Consider the following 23,444-nt stretch of genomic DNA (forward strand, 5'->3'; position numbering starts at 1 on the left):
TAGGGTTGCCACCTATTCGAAATTTAAAAAAATTGCATGAGATATGCCGATATGGGTATCAAACGAAAGGTATTTCACTCCGCATTACAATAGGGACATTTTTGAGTAGGGTTGTCATTTAGGGTTGCCACCTATTCGAAATTTAACAAAAATTGCATGAGATATGCCGATATGGGTATCAATAGAAAGGTATTTTACTCCGCATTACAATAGGAACATTTTTGAGTGGGGTTGCCATTTAGGGTTGCCACCTATTCGAAATTAAAAAAAATTGCATGAGATATGCCGATATGGGTATCAAACGAAAGGTATTTCACTCCGCATTACAATAGGGACATTTTTGAGTAGGGTTGCCACCTATTCGAAATTTAAAAAAATTGCGTGAGATATGCCGATATGGGTATCAAACGAAAGGTATTTCACTCCGCATTACTATAGGAACATTTTTGAGTAGGGTTGCCATTTAGGGTTGCCAACTATTCGAAATAAAAAAAAAATTGCATGAGATATGCCGATATGGGAATCAACCGAAAGGTATTTCACTCCGCATTACAATAGGGACATCTTTGAGTAGGGTTGCCTTTTATGGTTGCCACCTATTCGAAATTAAAAAAAATTGCATGAGATATGCCGATATGGGTATCAAACGAAAGGTATTTCACTCCGAATTACAATTGGGTAATTTTTGAGTAGGGTTGCCATTTAGGGTTGCCACCTATTCGAAATTTAAAAAAATTGCAGGAGAAGTGCCGATATGGGTATCAAACGAAAGGTATTTCACTCCGCATTAGAATACGAGCATTTTTGAGTAGGGTTGCCATTTGGGGTTGCCACCTATCCGAAATTTAAAAAAAATTGCATGAGATATGCCGATATGGGTATCAAACGAAAGGTATTTCACTCCGCATTACAATAGGAACATTTTTGAGTAGGGTAGCCATTTAGGGTTGCCACAATTGAAATATATGAGCTATTCAAGTTAGCCCGGTTATCAAGTTATCTGTTTAAACATTTTTTTCTGTCTAGTTCACTTTATTTTTGTAATTGAGTAAAAAAAAGATCTATATGAGCTGATAACCTGATAGGATCCAACAAATGATCCCGAATTTATCCAGAAAAAGCCACGAATTCACCTCGACGATATCGCGGACGATCCCGTACAGATCCCGAAAACCATCCAGAAATACCCCGGAAGGGTCTCCAAAAGTTCCCGGAATAGTCCCAAAAAAACCCGAAATGACAACGACACGATTCTAGACTTATCCAGAGAACCACACAGAAATGATGCCGAAAGGGTCCCCAAATGATCCCGGATTAGTCGCGAAAAAGTGCCGAAATTACCCCAACGGCATCCCGGACTGATACCCAAAACCATCTAGAAATGATGCCGGAAGGTACCCCAAATGATCCCGCATTAGTCTCGAAAAAGTCCCGAAGTTACCCCGACGGGATCCCGGACGGATACCCAAAACCATCTAGAAATGATGCCGGAAGGTACCCCAAATGATCCCGAAAAAGTCCCGAAATGAGCCTGATGGGATCCCTAAAACGCTCCAGAAATGATGCCGAAAGGGTCCCCAAATGATCCCGTATTAGTCGCGAAAAAGCCCCGAAACTACCCCGACGGCATCCCGGACGGATACCCAAAACCATCTAGAAATGATGCCCCCAGGTAACCCAAATGATCCCGTATTAGTCTCGAAAAAGACCCGAAATTACCCCGACGGGACCCCGGACGGATACCCAAAACCCTCTAGAAATGATGCCGGAAGGTACCCCAAATGATCCCGAAAAAGTCCCGAAATTACCCTGATGGGATCCCGGACGGATCCCTAAAACCCTCCAGAAATGATGCCGAAAGGGTCCCCAAATGATCCCGCATTAGTCGCGAAAAAGTCCTGAAATTACCGCGACGGGATCCCGGACGGATACCCAAAACCATCTAGAAATGATGCCGGAAGGTACCCCAATGATCCCGAAAAAGTCCCGTAATGACCCTGATGGTATCCCGGACGCATCCGCAAAATCCTCCAGAAATGGTGCCGAAAGGGCCCCAAACGATCCCGTATTAGTCTCGAAAAAGTCCCGAAATGACCCGGACGGGATCCAGGACGGATACCCAAAACCATATAGAAATGATGCCGGAAGGTACCCCAAATGATCCCGAAAAAGTCCCGAAATGACCCTGATGGGATCCCGGACGGATCCCTAAAACCCTCCAAAAATGATGCCGAAAGGGTCCCCAAATGATCCCGTATTAGTCGCGAAAAATTCCCGAAATGACCCCGATGGGATCCCGGACGGATACCCAAAACCATCTAGAAATGATGCCGGAAGGTACCCCTAATGATCCCGAAAAAGTCCCGAAATTACCCTGATGGGATCCAGGACGGATCCCTAAAACCCGCCAGAAATGATGCCGAAAGGGTCCCCAAATGATCCCGTATTAGTCGCGAAAAAGTCCCGAAATGACCCCGACGGGTTCCCGGACGGATACCCAAAACCATCTAGAAATGATGCCGGAAGGTACCCCAAATGATACCGAAAAAGTCCCGAAATGACCCTGATGGGATCCCGGACGGATCCCTAAAACCCTTCAGAAATGATGCCGAAAGGGTCCCCAAATGATCCCGTATTAGTCGCGAAAAATTCCCGAAATGACCCCGACGGGATCCCGGACGGATACCCAAAACCATCTAGAAATGATGCCGGAAGGTACCCCAAATGATCCCGAAAAAGTCCCGAAATGACCCTGATGGGATCCCTAAAACGCTCCAGAAATGATGCCGAAAGGGTCCCCAAATGATCCCATATTAGTCGCGAAAAAGTCCCGAAATTACCCTGACGGCATCCCGGACGGATACCCAAAACCATCTAGAAATGATGCCGGAAGGTACCCCAAATGATCCCGTATTAGTCGAGAAAAAGTCCCAAAATGACCCAGTCGGGATCCCGGACGGATACCCAAAACCATCTAGAAATGATGCCGGAAGGTACCCCAAATGATCCCAAAAAAGTCCCGAAATGACCCCGATGGGATCCCGGACGGAACCCGAAAAGCAACCAGAAATGATGTCGGTAGGTACCCCAAATGATCCCGAAATGACCCCGTCGCTGTCAAAAATATTTACTTAACGTTTGACGTCAGTGGTGAAAACTGGAGGTCAATCGACTGGCACCACAATTTGATGACAGTCTTTGGCACACACTGCTATATCGACTTCATGCCAGTTTTTAATATCCCTACAAGACGGAGGTAACTAGTTCACCCACACATTCAAAGCTTTTTCCGCTCTCCACTAACACATCGACGTTTCTTGCTGTCATCGAAATGACAGCGTCATCTTAATACGACAATTTATTAATTATTCCGGGAAACATTTTAAAACGATGAAAAACTATAATTGTGGTAATTAAACTAAAAAACTAAAAAAGTGCTTGTGCTACGGGCTTTTAGGTGTGACGTGTGTTAGCTGTTTAGGCACTTCTAAATTAACCTGGCGTATTAACTAGAGGCAGCCAAGTCCTCTTGCCACCAATTGGAATTGGAAGATTCGATTTCCAAAACCAAAAAAGGTAACGCTTTCAAGACAGTGCACAACCTAAACAAAGGTGGTATCAAAAGACGCGTGTCGAGATCCGTTTTTAGAATCTGAAAGTTGTATAGAATCGACGGGATGGCCTAGAAGGTTTCAGGTGGTCATACTAAATCGCTCCCGGGGAGTTTCCTTATCGCTACAACCAAAGCAACATTATTTACTCTCTGCTTTTCATTCATACGTATGTGTATTTTTAAATAATAAAAAAAATGTTATATTATTCTAATATATATCATCTCTGCCGGGGTGCGATTCAGCTCAGGATATGCCAAAACAACAAGAAACCTACAATTAAATGCAGATTCACGTGTCATTTGCCAAGGATTTACCGGTAAACAAGGTACTTTCCACAACCAACATGCTTTGGAATACGGTACAAAATTGGTTGGATGCATTTTCCCAAAAAAGGGTGGAACTACGCATCTTCGTTTGCCAGTATTTGCTTCGGTAATTTATATTGATTTGTATTGATTAAAAATTGCAATAGTAGATAATGTAATGTGAATTAAAATTGAATAGGTAGCCGAAGCAAAAAATCCAACTGATCCGCATGCAACTGTTGTTTATGTGCCGCCACCGGGAGCTGCTGCTGCTATCATAGCAGTATTACAAGCACGACATTTCTTTGATTGGTTGCATAATCGAAATTGTGCCCTAACATGATATGGTTCGCGTTAAGCACGCTATGTTAAAGCAAAATAAATCTCGTCTAGTCAGGCCCGATTGTCCAGGATCATCGCACCAGAAAGGGTAAGTAAATTGCCTACCATATTAAATATATAAACAACATGTATGAATTTGTTAGTGATAATTTGTCATGCTTTTGTTGATAATCAACTGAAGAAGGCAAATACCAAAGAGTTCGAAGTTCATGTAAATACCAATTGATTTTTTTAAATAGCGTTTGGAGAACAAAACCCATATGTATGTATGCATACAACTGCATAGAAAGGGAGGGATTAATTAATTATGATCAGTAGATTTATAGGATTTTTATTATTTTCCCTGCGTCGCCGTTGCCATTACATTGCGTTAAGAGAGGACATCAACACCTTACCCACAACCAGTTAAAATTTTAGTAAATTTTGCTCTTTTCATTACTGATTCAAAACGTGGGAAGTTATATATGTAGCATTCCATGGAGAATGGTAAATTTTAGCAGACTTTCGCATTGCGGTCATTATTAATATTCAATCCCTAGAAGGTTCAATGTAGTCATATCAATAGGTCCGGAGATGGTTGGGTTAGTACCTCAATGGTGCTTGTTACCGGAACGCAGATAGATAATTTATTGAGGATTGCACAGTGACTTGCACATCTCCTTCAGAGCACCTCATCGTAGCCGACTTCTTTGATGAACCCTAGCAGAGTTCTTGGCTTGAGGGATTAAATGTGGGAATGCACTGGCCATGGTGAGCCCATAAACTTAGCCCTACGTTTTGAGATTGCCTCGTATTCTTGGAGGATATGGTCCGCCGTCTGCTGATCGATCACAAAATCGGCATGTGTTATTCGATAGTATGCCCACTTTCTGCATACGGCTGCTCAGTCTATAATGCCCTGTAAGAATAGCTCTTGGGCTTCTTCGGTTATCTTTCGATAGGTCTATTATTGCCCTGTAGCGACTTGTGCTATAACTTCCTAACAGTAACTTAGATTGTCTCAAACCTGGCGTATTGCTCCAGTGTTCTTCTCTCTCCCCCCCCCCCCCTCCCCCCCCCTTCTCCTAATAAATGCCCCTGTGAGCCAACTGACAGGAAAGGCTCGGGATCGATGGGTCATGCGGTTCCTGCCTCTCTTTCCGGGTTGTCCGCCTGCTCTTTTTGTAGCAGTGCTTCGCCCCATCCAATAGGTGCGACAGATCACAAATTGTCATCAATGTCCTCTAACGGGAGTCCAAGGGAACAGAAAGTTTCAACAGGGGTGGACCATAATGAGAGGAGTGTTAGAGGCGTTGATTACACAATACAGCTAAAGAGATGGTTGGTGTCATGTGGGGACACATTATAAGCAGGACATATGTTTTGTATGTCGGGGTTGATTATGGATAGGTAAGAGTTTAACCTGTTACAGTATCCAGATCGAAGTTGGGCTAGAGTGACTCCCGTTTCCTTGGGGAGAGTGCGTTCCTACTCTGCTAGTTTTTTTCTTTGAGTACAGGATTCACCGGGCAATTCCTGGCATAGAGGTCCGACGCCTGTTTGTGGAGTTCACTCAGGACCTGCTTGTGTTTTTCAGCTTCATACGGCTGTGTTATCAGGGCCCGTATTTTCTCATAATGTAATGAGGGCGTGAATAACAAGAAGCCACAAAAGATTTGTAAAAGTTACGAGGACGTCGGGTTTTGGGATCAAGCCCAGAACAATCTGTCCGATGCAACCATCCCTTGCACGTGACACACTGACAAGAGTATGACCGTCCTAAAAAGATTCTTTTCCGGCAAACGCAGCAAAACCATTTCTCATGGCCGGGGTCAGGAGAAGGACACGGATTGGTTTCGATACCTTCCCGGAGGAGGAGAGTATGGCGCAGACCCGCTGCATGGATCTGCTGGGAGGATGTTAATTTGTGGGAGGGACGCAACAAACTAAACACTAGAGTCCGCCTGCTCATTACCCTGCACTCCCCTGTGGCCTGGGACCCAGTGCAACAGTACTACGTTGTGCACCCAAGGACCAGTGCTGACTTTATTTCGAACGCCACAATTGCCTTTAGTGGGGCCTGACTGTCTGATTGAGTATGGCAATTGTTTCATTGGATTATCAGCGCTGAAGGTTCAGCTTAGCGCACCAACATATGGCGAATACTTCCGCTTGAAAGGTGCTCGTATGTGCTTTTAGAGGTATTGATATTTTGGCTCTGGGTCCGGAGACTCTGGCTTCTCCCTCCCCTCTGGCGTCTTCGAACCAGGGCCGTAGAGAGAAAATCCGGGCCCGGGACTAAAAAAATGTACGGGCCCCCTATAAAAAATCCACTAATTCATTTGATTAACGTGAATTAATGACGTTTCATTCATAAATCATTATAGATGGATTACATCAAAAAAAATTTTTGCCACATCAACTAAATGATGTTTGGCTAAGAGCTGACAATAAAATTAACACAGAATATTTACTATTTGTTTTATTTTATTGTAACGTAGAAATAAAATTCTCTTTTAACAGCCACATATTATTTCAAATAATCTTTTCTAGTTATTTGGTAACATTTTCATACATTTCTGATAATTTTAATGATGATTATAAATTTTAATTATTCAATATAGAATGTTCGGATATCAAAGAGTGGCTTTACTTGCTTTTTTTTTTCATTTCATTTCATTTATTAAAAGAAATATATATTAGTACAATAAGATCATGTATGATCTTTTATAGTACAACAGACATTAAATGACAGGATAATAATAAAACATTCAAGTTTTAAATTTAACACATTAACCTAACATATTTAAGGTATATAAAATAATATATGATGGAAACCAAAACAGATTCATAACAGAATATTCTCACTACAATTCATAAAGGAAAAAAAAAAAAGAAAAGTTTAACGTTAGGAAATATTCGCTCCCAACGCGTACGAACGCTTACAAAAAACAATTAAGAAAATAAAAACGAACTTAGTATTAAAATCGGTTATATCTAAATATACAGTAAGCCATTTTCGGAAACAGAATTGCTAGTTGGGTACCAGAATACTTAAGATAATAATAATAATAATTGACTAGAAGATATGTAGGTAAACTCAGTTTCAAATCAAGACATTCATTGACGAAAGAACGAATATATAACATTCTTAAAGTTGCTTTTACTTAAGCTATTGCGAATTGAGTTCGGGATGGAGTTCCATATGCGGATAGCATTGACAAAGAATAGCCTTGCAGAGTTCAAATAGTTGTAGTTTCGTAAAATTATGTCACATATGCGAGCAGACTGCGAAAGAGTCAACTTGTTATATAAGTAACTGGGCACTTTATCTGCCATAATACGATAAAGGAAAATGCAGTTCCTCGCTCTAAGGTAATCAGAGACCTCACAACCCAACAAACGAGTCCTCCATTCAGATACATGGTCAAATCTTGCTAAGCCAAAAACATATCGCGTTACATGATTGAAGGCTACATCAATTTTGTGTGCAGACTTGGAATCTAGTTTGCTGTATACACATTCCGCATAACAAATACTTGGCAATATTAATTGTATAGCCAGATTTCTTCTTATTTCTAGCGGGGTAAAGGCCGCCGATACTCTAACGTTTCGTAGGGTATAGTAAACTTTACTGATGACAGAATTAACGTGATCAACACAGGACAGATTAGAATTTATGACGAAGCCCAGATTCGTCGCTTTAGAAACATATTTCAGACAGTTAACATTAATGTAAAGATTTGGTAGATCCTGAAAGTTAAACAGCTGTGGCGCAGCTGTGCTTAGATCTAAACCCCGACTGCATCGGTGAAAGCAATTTGTATACAGTTATATGCGAGTGGATTTGTTCAGATAACAGGGACTCAAGGGTCTTCGATAGAGCGGGAAGGATGCTTATGGGACGAAAATCAGACGGACTACTAGCACTTCTATTTTTAGCTACCGGAAGAATGATTGCAAGCTTCCATGCATCAGGGAAGCACGAAGTTGTAATACAATGGTTGATGATATGTGTTAGGGTTGGCAAAATATGAGGAAGAATTATTTTTAGAAATTTTAGCGGGATTCCATCAGCACCAATCGCGTTTGAGCGGATCTTACAAACACATCTTGCAACATCAATCTCCGAGACGGCACAAAATTCAAATTGCTGAACCGATGCAGGTGGATAGGGTATGTGCTGGGAATTGTTGGCGCTGGGTGAGGAAGTACGATTTACAAATACATCATTGAGCTCATCAGGGTTAAGGGAACAATTTGAATTATCTTTAGCATGCACACGAAGGTTTCTTAAATTACGCCAGAGGACATTATTTGGCAGCTCGGAATTTAACATTTTACCAAAATACTTGCGTTTTTCACGTTTGATAACGGCAGTAGTTTTATTTCGAACATTCTTATAGGTATGCCAGTTCAAATCTATCCGATTCTTTTTCCACACTGCATAGGCCTTGTTGCGTTTTTTAATCATAGTACGAACAATTGTGTTGAACCATGGGCACGAGGACGATTTTCTTTGAAAACAACGCATTGGTACATGGGCATAGTAAAGAGTGAGTACCGTTTCATTTAAAAATTTGAGTTTATCGTTCACATTAGATAAACTCCAGCAATCGGCCCAGTAAACACGAGATATGTCAGCAGTCAAGCTGTTAAGGTTAAGCGAGCGATAGTCAGGGAAGCTATATGTAACAGGAAAGGAATTATGCTGGCCAAAGTCAAAATCAAACGAACAAAAAATTAAATCATGGTCAGAGATAAATGATATTTGGTCAAATTTTAAAACGGAGGACGGATCGGTGACAAAGAAATAATCAAGCAGACTAGGACAACAGTTATTCGCGAACCTTGTTGGTACTGATGAGTTAACTAAAGAAAGACCAACACCAGACACATCGTCCAACAGACGGGAACTATACATGTCACGACATAACATATTAACATTAAAGTCACCACACACAACGATATTATCAAAGTCAACTGTGAAAGCAGATAGCATGCTACAAAAATCACTTACACTAGAACACCTATTAGGATTATACACGCATGACACAAGGATTTTTGACGCAGAACTAGACACTTCAATAAGTACAAACTCAGTTGTACTCTCAACAGAATGGGAAACTATGCGAGTCTTCAGATGAGATTTGCAGTACACCGCCACTCCTCCACCCTTTCTATTAAGTCTATCATTTCGATATAATTTATAGCCCTCTATTTCAAAGTGTGCGTCTCTTAAGTCATGTCTAAACCAGGTCTCAGATACGCAAATAACATTCACAGACGACAGCTCAAAGGTTCTCCTAACCAGATCCATTTTCTCATAATTAAGACTTCGTGCATTAAAATGTACAACATTAAATCCTTTTTGTCTACTGCACATGATATTTAAAAGTGCAAGACTATTTTCCCCAATGCTATTCATTCCACTGTTTAGAATCATTTATATAGCGTAAGTTAAAAGCAACCCCAAGATAATTACAAATAAACCGAAGTAAAGATACCACACAGTGACTGAGTTTAACTGCACTTACAAAATATATATATACAAAACAGAAACGACAACATACCATTACTATATTAAATACAACTCTAGCGAAACTGCTGCAAATCATCAACACTCTTTATTTGTAGTGGTGGGCTGTTTGTTGACCTGTCCGCTCTTACATGTACCATACCTTCCTTTACGTCGCAGTTTAATGGCCTCTTGCAGTAAAAGTCTATTCTTCCTAGTGAGGCTCTCGTATATATGAAAGGACCCCTCAATGCCGATTGGACGCAAAGGAGTCACAGATTTGATTTTCTTGCGATGTTCTCTAAAGGCTCGCAGGGTACGATTGCGGTCAAGAGGAGAGTGAAATTTTATTATGACTGCACTGTTCAGTGTAGTACTTGACGCCTTAGTGCGGAAAATATCCCTGATCTGCGGAGCCATAAACTCAATTGAGAGGCAGACCTGGTTGAAAATACTTTTTAAGTTTTCACCCTCACCGAACGGAATTCCGAAAACAACGGCATCCGCCGCAATATCAGGCGCAGCACTCCTCTCTAATACATCCAGAGCGATAGGTACATTTTTTTTGAGGATGTCACATCGTTGTGGAGTGCTGCCGAAGAAAATAATTGCAGCCGTACAACATTCTGCAGCATCAACACCACATAAATTGATAGCGTTTCCTTTTCTGAAATAAATTGTTACCTAAGTAAATGGTAATACTCTACCCCATCGGGTTAGGGGGTCAGAATATACCCGCTGTAGGTATGCCTGTCGTATGCGTAAGAGGGGACTAAAATATCAGATTCCAGGGGCTGTGTAGCGCAACCCTAATTGTCAACCTCACCTATCCGCGGCGAATCCTGTTTCACTAACAGACGAGACTCTGGCGACCCCAAGCTCCTCATGGAACTTGGGATGGGGAGGGAGGATGGCCTGAAGGTTTACTGTGGTCACATAAATCGTTCCCGAGATGGTCGGGCTAGCACCTTAATGGTGCTGTGGTACCGGAGCGTACCGGATCTGTATCCGGCAAAGGACCATCACATCGATAATACTCCTCAAAGCCTTCGGGGAGCAACCTTATCGCTACAACAACAACAGCAATAGAGTTACTCCTACCCCAGAAAATGGTCAACATTTATAGTGCATACAAAGAACATTTCAACTCACCAAATTCACTCATATTAACAGAGTATATGTGGAACTTAAGAGCGAATTGAGAGTTTCACAAAGTTGCACTGCCACACCGCCATTTTATACAGGGTAAAAGTGTAACGCTTTTGCGTTTTGCTAGCAGGCAAGAATTTTCACAAAAGAATGAAATACCCCGTAAAGGCTTTGCTTGTTTTTTAGAATAGAACAACAACGCTTGCGTAACACTTTATCCAGAAAAGAAAACGCTATCATAGCTGCGGGTTGCACAAGGCGAGTAATCAGCATTCGAGTTTTTGTCGAGAATGTGACGTAGTGCTCCCTTGTAAGCTCCTTTCATATTGGCGCCGTTATCGTACCCTTGTGCACGACAATCTTCAATCATGTATGGCAAATTAGATCAGCGATTTTCTGAGCAGTTTTATGGTTACAATTCACGAAAGCCAAAATCTGTTCTGGAATTGTAAATTTGTTGCTTTCGAATTGAAATGGAGTGAGCGCAAAATGAACGTAGTCAACGTGACTAGCATCAAGCATAGCATCAACGATAATAGCAAAATACTTAGCTTTCTTGCCTTGATCTAATATAGTTTCCCTCACATGCTTTGCACAAATTTCTATAAACTCGTTCTGAATGTCTGGGGAAAGATAGTGCACTTGTAAATGTTTGTGCTGCTATTGTGAAATCCTAACTTTCTCCAAATGATCTCTAAGTATCGGATCATAATGGCTTATGAGATCTTAGATGCCCAAAAAATGTCCATCCTTTCGCTTTTTGGAAAAAAAATAGTGTCCAAAATTCTATATAAAATTTCTTTCCACTTTTGAGTTTCAGTGATTAGCTGTTCATTGATAAGTGTATCAATTGTAGCCTCCTTTCGAATTAGGTTTTGTAAAGATCGCCATTGAATATAACATTTAATGTGATCTTCAGTATTTTCGTGTGATGGCAGTTTAGCGTATAGCTTCTTCCATACCTGGAATTTCGAATATTCGCCAGGACAACAAATTTTAGGTCGATTTAAAGTATTGGTGCTTAACAGACGACATGGTAGGCAATAAAAAGCATTGCTACTGGCACTCCACACCAACCAGTGACGCTCCACTTTCTCTCCATTTGGCAAGATTCTGTTTAACAACGAGGTAGGAAATGCCTCGTCATGACAATCACGTGGAAAAATAACAGGGCACTTTTGATGACCTCGACGAATTATTTCGTTGACTTCTTCAGATCGCAAAAACTCATTATTCACGGTACCGATATCGAAGTCGTTTAAATAATCTAGACTTTGATACAGAGTTGGTGGTATTGTTGGAAGGCTTTTTGAAGATGAACCTTCATCAGTGTTACCACGAAAACTGTACGATTTCGGATTCATGTAAACATATATTTTTGTTTGATTTTTTTATTGTCTTATTGTTCGAGGGACCAGGTAAAAAATCATTATCAATATTCGTGCTTTTGAAATTTGGCTTAAAATTTCCACATGGAACAACTAAAGACTCTCCTGAATTAAAAAAAATGTCTTAGTACCTCTAAATCGCGGGCCCCCGAGAGATACCGGACCCCCTGAGAAATATCATGCCCAGCGCTTGCCAGGCTAAGGCTCCAGCTATTAGGAGTGATAAAGCTGTCAGATCTAGAAGCAGCAAGTGGCTTAAGTCCTAGGAAGCTTTTAGTATTTGTCAAGAAGACGGAGTTTTTTTATAACATAGGTCCTGGTTCTTGATAGGGTTTTCAGCTTGGTCGTTAAAACAAACTTCTGGTAACACTACGGACTCATTCAGTCTATGTGAGATCCTCATGAACCGGCCACTTCAACCTAACCTATATTTTGTGTTTTGGTTTTTACTTTAGAATCTACCGGTTAAGTAAGCGATGTCAGCTAACTAAGCGCCTTCAAATGTTGGATCTACAGGAACATGAGGTCGCCAGAGCCTCGGCTGTTAAAGAAACAGGATTCGCCACGGGTAGGTGACGTTGACAATTGGGTTGGAGAGGCTATATATTGCGCTGGCAACCCATTGAAAACATTGCGTTACAAAACCCCTTGAATCAATTTGGTATTTTAGTAGCCTCTTACGACAGGCATAGCTACCACGGGTATACTCTAAGCCCACTAACTCGCTGGAGCCATGAGAAGCGTGAGTGCACTTTGGGTGTCGCAAGGCAAGTTCCGGGTTGCCTGGTGTTGTTGGGTGAGCGGCCAGGCAAGGTAGCAGGGTACACATGCACCATTCAGGAGGATACCCTCGCTGAGCCCAGAAAATCTGGGAAAATTAGATGTACTGTTCAGATCCAGAAAACGAGTATGTTCTGTACTGGCATATGATAAACTTGCAGACAACCAAACGTTTACTTTCCTGTCAAAAACAGAACAGGTGCTCGGCACTGCTGCTAAAGAACAATAGACGTAGTCATATCAATTCGTTCCCGGGTTACTCGGGGAAAGCAGTTTTAGCAGTACTTTGCCCGTTTCAATTTGCACATCCATTCAAAGGACTTCGCACAATGGATTAAACAGTCATCTGCATTTATTCGTTTTTGTTTTTGTAGCACGCCTAATTTACTATCTATTACCCCAACATCTATCAATTATCCCTTGTTATAATCTTCGGGTACCCCCGCTACCGGAAGATGCCTTGGCATGGTGGAGGTTCACTTGAATTTACTTTACAGGTCCTGATTCTGGTTATCTGAAATCCCCTTGAGTATCTTGTATTTATTAAGCACTTCCGGTTATATTAAAAACTTATCATCTATCCTTACTGATATTCGTTTCTTTTTCATTCTAGGTAATTCGATTTGACGATGTGGGCATAGCAATATTCCAGCTGTGGCTGTAAGAAGAACGTACATTTGCTCAAACTACAAGAAAATTGCGACAACTGTCCCTCGGCCTTTTTAGTATCACATATAAGGCCCTACCACGCATATTATGGGAAAGGGTCAAGTTCAAAGGCTCAACATCACCTGCAAATCGACTTTGATAACATGAAATGGGGCTGCATATATTCCGGTATTATATCTACAACACTCATATCTATGCAAACTGATACTAACAACACCACCCGCGCAGGAAAAAGTGAGTACCATCAGTGTGAGCTTCGAAACTCAAAATGGTTTCAGAAAGGGCACGACTACAAATAAGTTTATGTCTTTACATATGTAGTTTGTACATATAAATATGCACATATGTAAGGTTTACTAGAAAATTAAGGAAATTATTTGTAAAAACCATTGTATACATAATTTATTCATAATTAAATATTATTTAAACAAAAGGGACGCGTTCATTCATATAAAAAGCGAATTGACAGAAGGTAACCGGTACGGGTAACCGATAGGCCAGTTACCCGTGTTGTTGTTGTTGCATATGTTTTGGTTAGCGATAACGAAAACATACCTAATGAAGTAACTTAAAAATGTAAATAACATCGAGCGAGAAGGAATGTCGAAAACACAATAGGTAAGAGCGAGAAAGCGAGTCACACGTACACTATTTTGAGAGAGCGCATGCGTTACCTTTTTCACGACAGCAATGTAAAAGTCATTAAGACGATAATTGGTGATCAAGTTATTGGTAACGATTAAGTAATCGATTAGGTAACGGGTACCTGTCTTGTAGGGATGTAATGAAAACACATTTGACACCAAATCGCCATGGTGACAGTTATGTCAATATTTGATGTCAGTGATTTTGACATATGAAAACAAAGCATTAGGTTCTACTTAAATCTACAGCTTCCTGCCGTACACGGAAACCCCAATAATTTGCAATCCCGTTTTCATGAATCAACATCCCTGCAAAAATCGTGTGACCAAAAACGCACACAGACACACGAAATTTTGACAGGGGTGACGATTTGGAATGAAAAATTCTCCAAATGAAATAGCATGTTGACAAATTTAGCTTTCCCACAATGTATCGTGCTCTCTCGCACCTATTATTTTTATAGGGATAGCAAAATACGTCATTTTTGCGTGCAAAAAAATCCGCCATTTCTAATTCAGCAGAGACAGCAAAACATTTGGTGGTCGAAAATTTTTTCAATTTTGAGAGTTTTAAATGGAATATCTCCGGAAAGATTTAAAATTAAGAGGGAGTTCTCCAGATCACATATATATATATTTTAAAGTGCGCAAACTTATAATTTAAAAGTTATTTGGTGTTAAAGTTTGCAAATTTCTATACAAATTTTATATGTGTATACGAATATATATGTGGCAGCACAGCTTTGTAATGTCATCAATAAAATATATGTATATATATATATATATGTGCATGTTGCTACAAAAGCGCGATTGATTTAATAAAAACATTTATAATAAGTGAAAACAATACAAAAATGAAATGTGAAATATACAAAAATGCAATTTAAGTTTATCGTTGCCAATTTATATAGATATGTATGTGGATTAAGGTTTTGAAAGATGTGTAAATTGTAATTTAAAGTGCTATAGAAATTTGCTAAATTTGCAAACTTTAACAACAAATAACTTTTAAGTTATAAGTTTGCACACTTTAAAATATATATATTTGTGATCGGGAGAGCTCCCTCTTTCATTTGATACCAAGTTTTGCCCCTAACTAAGGGGTGCTATTCTAAATTTTTCCCAAAGTCTAATATACAATGATTTTTGCTGTTTATTTCGACAACAATTTTTTATTTGATTTTTGTGCTCATCGAAAGACATCACAATTATGTAGCACCATGCCGCGAATTATGATAAAAGATGGTGTGTGGAGAAACACTGAGGTAAGCATTTGACGCGAGTGGTTACTCTTGGCCGTTTATTAACTAAATTGATAACTTTCAGGATGAAATCCTCAAAGCAGCTGTAATGAAATATGGTAAAAACCAGTGGTCACGTATTGCATAACTGCTGCACCGCAAATCCGCCAAGCAATGTAAGGCACGCTGGTACGAATGGCTTGATCCTAGCATAAAGAAGACAGAATGGTCATGGGAGAAGGATGAAAAGCTTTTGCATTTTGCCAAATTAATGCCAACACAATGGCGTACAATTGCGCCGATTATTTCAGAGGGTTAACTGGCACCAATTGTTCACACCAAATTTTTAGGTACAGGATTCGCCACGGGTAGGTGAGGTTGGCAATCACAACCCCCTGAATCATTTTGGTCGGCAGGTATGCCGCGGATATATTCTTGGCACTTGTTATTGATGGCTTTTATGATGCCACCAACGCAACCTGGACAGACGCCAATGCTCAGTCAACCACCCAAGCCGGGTCAACCTCCAATACCCGGACACGTCCGGACGTCCTGGTTATAATGTATGTTAATACAACTAATAATTTACAAATTTGCTGATGATTATTTTTGTGTTATTTTCTTTAGCAACCACCTGCACCTGTTACAGGTAAATATCAACAGCCGCAACAGTATGATCAAGCCCAACGCCGTTTAGATCCCGATCAGATGCCAAATCCGATAAGCGTTATCATTGAAAATAAAAATAGCGCTGGTGGTGCTTTTATTACTAATGAACAGGGTTTATTACCACCATTGGTGACCACAAAATATGTGGTAGAAGATCAGGGTAAATCCTCGCCACGTTACGTTAGGTATCGATAATCGAAATTAATGTTTTGTTTAGCAATTACATTGATCTTTCTTCTCTGCAGGTCGTCTTTGTATTGCATACCTGCAACAGATGATCTATTAAAAACAACAGCTTTGTCCATTAAACTTACCGTCTCACCAATGGCACGCACGGTTGAGGGTGAATATGAGCCACCCATTGTAAATTTTGGTGAATTGGGTGCAATTAGATGCAATCGATGCAAGGCTCAATAGCAACTTGTAGATGCTGGTCGTCGTTTCCAATGTCTAATGTGTAAAGTAACAAGAGATGGTAAAAAAATATTTCACTTTTACTTGTCTTCATTGATCCATATTTTTTCTCAACAGTGCCAACTGCATATTTCCAACATTTGGGCCATACCGGACAGCGTGTCGATAAATATGAATGTCTTGAACTTGTATTGGGTACATGAGTATTTGTGTAAAAAATGCTTGGGTACCGATAGCTCTCATGGTAAACCTCAACTCATATCCAACAATGCCTCGCATTCAATTGTGGCACTGTACGCACTACATTGGGTTCACGTAGTATTGACAAGCATATTGTTGATTCCAGTGGTAAGGCCACAATTTCAAATGATGGGGAAACCATTATGAAACCATTGGATATTGTGAATCCAGCCGTAAAACTCTAGTAGACATCGCCAAATCTCAAAATGCTGAGGTAAGTTTTTTGTTATATTAGAATGTGTAGAATAAAAATGTTTCTCTTATCAGGTCGGCGATGGCACCACTTAAGTAGTATTTTAAGCATGTGAAATCTTAAAACAAGTTAAGCCAGATGTTGCGGAAGGCGTGCATGCACGTATCATAATTAAAGCTATACGTAAAGCATTACAATTATGCATGCTAAAATATGACATGGCTGTACATGTCGAAGCGCCAATCAAAGGAGCAACAAAGTGTTATTTGAAAAATGATCTGCCACAGCAATGTCCTCTAATGTCCAAGAGTATCAGAAAATTGTTGATGCTGAATGGCGTATTCTGTAGAATAAACTAGCTAAGTAAGGCGCCAATGTTGTGTTTTCTAAATTGCCAATTGGTGATGTTGATACACAGTATTTTGCAGATCGTGATATGTTCTGTGCTGTTCATGTACCAGAAGAAGATTGGAAACGTAGAATGAAAGCTTGTGGTGGCGCTGTTATGACTACAGCTAATGATATTAATTCAAGTGTTTTGGGTCAATGTGATTACTTTGAAGAACGTCAGGTTGGTGGTGAACGTTTCAACATTTTCCAAGGTTTTACATTAATTTCATTTTTATAGTTTATAATTATTTAAAGGTTGCGTTAATGCTAGAACAAGTACATTGATTTTACGTGGCAGTGTTGAACAATTTTTGGAAGAAACTGAGCTTCGTTACATGATGCTAAATTGCTTGTGCGGCGTACAATTAAACATGATTCTGTTGTTGCTGGTAAGTCAAAATACAAATTGAAAAAAATGTCTAATCTTAGGGCCTCATTCTCTATTACGAAACGAACTTACGATGCGGATCAAAGACGAATCGCTAGTGTATTTGCACTATGTTAAACAAGGCAACTTATCACTTGACAATTACTTTTGCCTTCCTGTTTGTTAGAAAGGTAAAGACCGAACGAAAATGATAGAGAATACCATTGCTAGACGATATCGTTTGGAGGCGAATCGTTCGTCTGAGCTATCGTTCGCAATACAGAATGAAGCCTTTAAATTGTTAAGTCATATAATGAAAAGATTGTGTCCAAATACCCCCAGCGGGTTAGGGGTCAGAATTTATCTGCGGTAGGTATGCCTGTCGTAAGAGGCGACTAAAATACCAGATTCAAGGGGCTGTGTAGCGCAACCCTTCAGGTTGCCAGCGCAATATATAGCTTCTCCAAACCCAATTGTCAACCTCACCTATCCGCGGCGAATCCTGTTTCACTAACAGACAAGGATCTGGGGGGGGGGGGGGGGGGTGGATAGGTGGATAAATCGTTCCCAAGATAGTCGGGCTAGCACTTTAATGGTGCTGTGTTACTGGAGCGTACCGGATCTGTATCCGGCTAAAGGACCATCACATCGATAACACTCCCCAAACCCTTCGGGGAGCAACCTTATCGCTACAAAAACAACAACAACATTGTGTCCAAATCCCGAAAAAAAAAACTATAAAATTTGTGTCAGTGAAATGATAATTATTGCTTTTGGTTGTTAGTTTTGAGGTATCGTCATCGAGTTCCTTCTGATCGTATATGCCGGTTCTTTTGCATTCTTTTACATGCATAAAGTGCCGTTGAAGCCTTCCTCACCCTCTCCTCCACGTTGAGCTTCCATGACAGCTTACTGTCTAGGATCATTCCTAGATAATTTGTGCAAGGTTTCTCCCGTAGGGTCACCCCTCCTAACTAAGGCCTGGTCCAATTAGGGACCTTGTACCTCTTTGTAAACAAGACCATATGCAACGTCATCTGCGTAAACCGTAAGTTTTTGTGGTCCCTCGTAGAATCCCCTAAGCAGCTGGTTAATGACCAGCGTCCACAGCAGAGCTGATAGCACCCCTCCCTGCGGAGTGCCCGTGTCCACTAATTTCGTGGCCGCGTACAATCCCCATTGCGATGTAATCTTACTGCAGTTTAACATGCAGTCGATCCATCTGGGTAAGGCTGGATGTACTTTAACGTAATTAAGACCATCAATAATCGCTCATTTAGAAAGCCCCGGCAATGCTTAAGAAGACTTGTAGAGCATATTCCTTATATTCCAAGGCTTTTTCTATGCCTATTACCACCCTATGCAATGCGGTGTCTACTGACTTGCCTTTGGTGTACGCCTGTTGTGTTGTGGAGAGCAGCTTTTCATCCACGTTGGACTTTATGTACACATCTAGCAGCCTCTCAAAGGTTTTGAGCAGAAATGATGGTAAGCTATTGGGTCTATAATCTTTGGGATACACGTGACCGATCTTCCCCGCCTTTGGTAGGAAAGCTACACGAGCAGTTCTCTAAGAGTGCGGTACATGATTCAGTTTATGCACCCATCGAATATTATTTTAAGCCATCCCACGACCGCCCTACTTGAAACTTGTAGCATGGCCGGAAATGTACCATCTTAGCCCGGCGATTTCACCACCACTACGAGGTCCTCAGTAATGTAATTAGGCAGCATATATGAATGCAGCTGTTTCCTTACCATTACTACAGCTCGCACCCGTCCTTCCGTTTGCGCATAGTAAACGCCAAATCCGCGCGCGCTAATTTTCAGAAACCTTTCCTCCCGATGGAAGCCACTGCTCCTGGATCAGCGCGTTAGGAGGAGGAGTTCGCTCGACGCCACTTTACTGTGTTGGAGGTTTATCTGTAGGACTCGCAGCACCAATGGGCTGCTTGTCCCCCTCCAGCACCTTCATCGGGACGTCGTCGTCCTCCCCTAGCCCTTTTGGTTTAGAGTGTTCGAAGCCCCCTTCAGACTCTTGTACCTGTTGTGCCGGGTGTTCCTCTGTGCGACTCACAGCACCATCTGGCTGTTGGTCCCCTTCTAAGACATTCGGAGTGACGTGGGCTACCTCCACCTGTCTTTTTTCCCTTAGGCTTTTGAGGTCCTTTTCGACTTCGCCCACGTCCAGCGTGTTAGGACTTTAATACCCGCGACTTCTTTTCCTGAGTCGCATATAAATTTTGCCTGTACCTAAGGACATTTTTCCAAGCTGCGCGTACAATATATCCTCCGCCTGCTTGTTTATTTGGAAAATGTATAACTGACCTTCCTCCGTAGGCCGAGATACAGTAAGTACCTTCCAATCCTGTGTCGGTATGTTCGGATTCTGATTCTGAAAAAGTCGCATTGTATCCTCCGACTTCATCACGCCTGTTATCCATACCTTAACTTTTGGTACCTTGGGGATTTGCGCTTTATCCACCATCTCAAAACGCGCGTTCGTGCCCTGCCTTTGGGGGTTTGGAACCACTTCCTCCAGCCACGCAAACTCGCGATGTTGTCGCACGCTATCATCTTCATACCATTATACCATCCCCCGAATCAAAGGTTGGAAGGAGCTTACTTGGTTATTCCCGCATCATCTTAAGCTCCTTTTCTACAGATCTCCACCTTTCACTAGTCATCTGTTCGAAAGGACTGCTACGATCAACCAGCGCCACAGTCAGTGACTGCTTTGCCACATCACTCATTTTCTCGGGAAAATCCGGCGTCTTAGTGTTATTTCCCTTTGGCACCTCCGAGAAAGCCGGAGTCTTAGCTCCCTCTAGCACCTCCGAGAAAGTCGGAGTCTTAGCGTTATCTCCCTTTGGCTTATCTCCTACTTCCATAGTTGGAACTTCCCTCTGACTCGCAGCCTTCGAGGTAGTTGCTACCTCGCTATTGGGGCCCATCTGTCTTACAGCTTTGGGCCTACTTGTCTTGTCTATGGGACTGCCCTGCGTCGCGGCTCTGGGACTGGGCCCTTTCTGCCATTCGACGCTTCTTCCTCCTCATACCGGTTGCAGAACCGAGGGTTTCTCGCAGCAAACCTTTTGAACTGCCTTCGACCTACTTCTACCGCCTCATGAGCCCATGCCAAGCGCTCGATCTCCTCTTCTGTTGGGTCCACCACTGCTCCCAAGCACGGTCGACATTTGGCATGTTTTAAATAAGGTCACCGATGATTTGGTTGATGAAAATATCGGGTTTCGCGAGGCGACAAAACTGGAGAGATTGGGGAGATAGCTGTTTATTTTATTACAAAGTTCATCGATGTAGGAAACAATAGCATAGGCGTAGAAGCAATAGTGACTCCTGGTGGTAAAGGTAGCTATTGATATGTAGAAGTTAAGCAGAAGTTTGAATATGAGTTTTTTTAAGTTATAGCAAAAAAAGCGTTGAGGGTTTTTAATATCTTACCAGGTACCTTCGTACATGTTTCTAAGAATGAAGAATAAAACCTATTCAAACTCAATTTTCACCAGGACAAAGCTGCTGAGACTTCGCTATACTTTAACATACAATACGTTACCCCATTTTAGCACAACTATCATTTTTTGATTTTATTAAATTTTATAAAATGTTTCTTCCTCTACAGTTCTATTTCGGTATTGGATGGTAAATATGGCTTTCGCATTTTCTCCATAAATAACTGTGAAAAGGTGGAAGAAATCTATGCGTGTAAATCTCACATATTATCTTGGTCGAGCGTTTCTTCAATAGCTCTCTAGTGGTGATGGTGACAGCAGAGAAACCCAACTGTTTACAAATGTTACACTTCAAAAAGAATCAAAATATCTTCCATTGCGTCTACGGCTCAAATACCCACAGTATATGAATGAATCGGTTGCACGAACTGGGTCTGAATACTGAAACAGTACACATATTCAAAATCGATGAGGAGGCTGTGATGATGGTATAGGGTGAGTTGTTGAATAACATACGAAAACCACTTTAACCCATCTATATATTTGCATTACAGCTAAAGCTTTACAAACAGCAAAATTGCTGGCGCCAAGCAATTGGGAAAGGCAGTGAAGCATTCATAACACTGTACGGATGGTGTAAAGTTAGAAACTGCTGTGGTAACAGCTGCCACCGACACAACGGTCATCTCTACTTCGCCGAGTAGCGCCTCGTCCGACTATCTATCGAAGACAGTATAATCATATCTTTTGCCAACACAGGTTAGCGATGTGCTTGCACAGGAAAAGATTTCAATTGGAAAACAAAAACCAATTAAGAGAGTTTATTTATTGTTAAAGTATTTTCTTTTCTTTATATCAACAGTATTAATTTAAGTTGCAATATCACGTACATATATAATAAGGGATGTGATACGATTGCTGTCGGAATTAGATTTGAAACCAATCAATACTCCTGCTAAGGGTTGTAGAATTATTGCTTGAATAATTAGATTTAGAACAATAATAAGTCTGACTTTATTACAAGTCGTACATTTTTAAGTTCATCAATTACGACAGCAATCGGATTCCACGACACCTTTGAATATTCTTGATTCGAAAAAAGAGTAAACGTAATCTGAATTTCTACTAAGCTTTAAGTTGTAGATTATTCAAATAATTGAAGTTTTTTCTGCAGCTTAAAATTATTTTCTGCTCGCTTAGAAAAGATTTCAATTGGAAAACAAAAACCAATTAAGAGAGTTTATGTTATTATTAAAGTACTTACTTTTCTTTATATCAATTGTATTAATTTAAGTTGCAATATCACGTACATATATAATAAGGGATGTGATACGATTGCTGTCGGAATTAGATTTGAAACCAATCAATACTCCTGCTTTGGGTTGCAGAATTATTGCTTGAATGATTAGATTTAGAACAATAATAAGTCTGACTCAATTAATAGTCGTACATTTTTAAGTTCTTCAATTACGACAGCAATCGGATCCACGACACCTTTGAATATTCTTGATCTGAATTTCTACTAAGCTTTAAGTTGTAGATTATTCAAATAATTGGAGTTTTTTCTGAAGTTTAAAATTATTTTTTGCTCGCTTAGAAGAGATTTCAATTGGAAAACAAAAACCAATTAAGCGAGTTTATTTATTATTAAAGTTCTTCTGTTTTATATGAACTGGATTAATATAAGTTCCAAGTTCATGTACATATATAATAATATTGAAAATAATAAATATTGAAAATTCAATTTTTTTGGTTCATATTTTATTCATATGGCTGCTCCAGGTAAAGTAAATCTGCAGGTAAAATTCACGTTATATGGCGGTTATATAAATGGTAAAACCGCAGTAAAATTGATTGTCAAATGACTCGAAAATGTAGAGTGAAATGACGGAAAAATGACCGCCATTTGACGAGCATTGTGACGTGTGTGAGCAGCACAGTGCTATGCTCACATCCTATAAGTGGGAGCGGAATGCACGATCACATTAATAGGAACGAAACGGAAAATTTGGTCACAAAAGTTCATCACGCCCATGCAAACGTGACTATGAATATAACCGCTGCAGAAAGTC

General features: G+C 40.6%; 1 protein-coding gene and 1 long non-coding RNA gene across 10 annotated transcripts; both read left to right on the forward strand.

Annotated features, from left to right (window-relative positions):
• The first annotated feature begins 3,239 nt into the window (after positions 1–3,239).
• LOC137250178 (uncharacterized) lies at positions 3,240–14,168 on the forward strand. The gene is made up of 4 exons (XR_010952831.1): positions 3,240–3,780; positions 3,857–4,046; positions 4,119–4,349; positions 13,689–14,168. It is a non-coding gene; the product is annotated as an uncharacterized lncRNA (long non-coding RNA).
• A 546-nt stretch (positions 14,169–14,714) lies between these two features.
• LOC137250194 (protein transport protein Sec24C-like) lies at positions 14,715–23,116 on the forward strand. Of its 9 annotated transcripts, none has more exons than XM_067782596.1 (10): positions 14,715–15,653; positions 15,715–16,192; positions 16,257–16,483; positions 16,544–16,773; positions 16,830–17,166; positions 17,220–17,508; positions 17,564–17,716; positions 17,774–17,924; positions 21,543–21,867; positions 21,927–23,116. In XM_067782596.1, the coding sequence occupies exons 3-4, from the start codon at positions 16,338–16,340 to the stop codon at positions 16,713–16,715; spliced, it is 318 nt and encodes a 105-aa protein (XP_067638697.1). In that variant the 5' UTR covers positions 14,715–15,653; positions 15,715–16,192; positions 16,257–16,337; the 3' UTR covers positions 16,716–16,773; positions 16,830–17,166; positions 17,220–17,508; positions 17,564–17,716; positions 17,774–17,924; positions 21,543–21,867; positions 21,927–23,116. The 9 variants fall into 9 exon arrangements, with proteins under 9 accessions (XP_067638697.1, XP_067638698.1, XP_067638703.1 ...); XM_067782597.1 differs by having other exon boundaries at positions 17,574–17,716; XM_067782599.1 differs by having other exon boundaries at positions 14,717–15,031; positions 15,588–15,653; positions 17,220–17,716.
• Positions 23,117–23,444: the final 328 nt, after the last annotated feature.

Source organism: Eurosta solidaginis, chromosome 4 (assembly GCF_040869045.1).
Source record: "Eurosta solidaginis isolate ZX-2024a chromosome 4, ASM4086904v1, whole genome shotgun sequence".
NCBI classification, from domain to species: domain Eukaryota; kingdom Metazoa; phylum Arthropoda; class Insecta; order Diptera; family Tephritidae; genus Eurosta; species Eurosta solidaginis.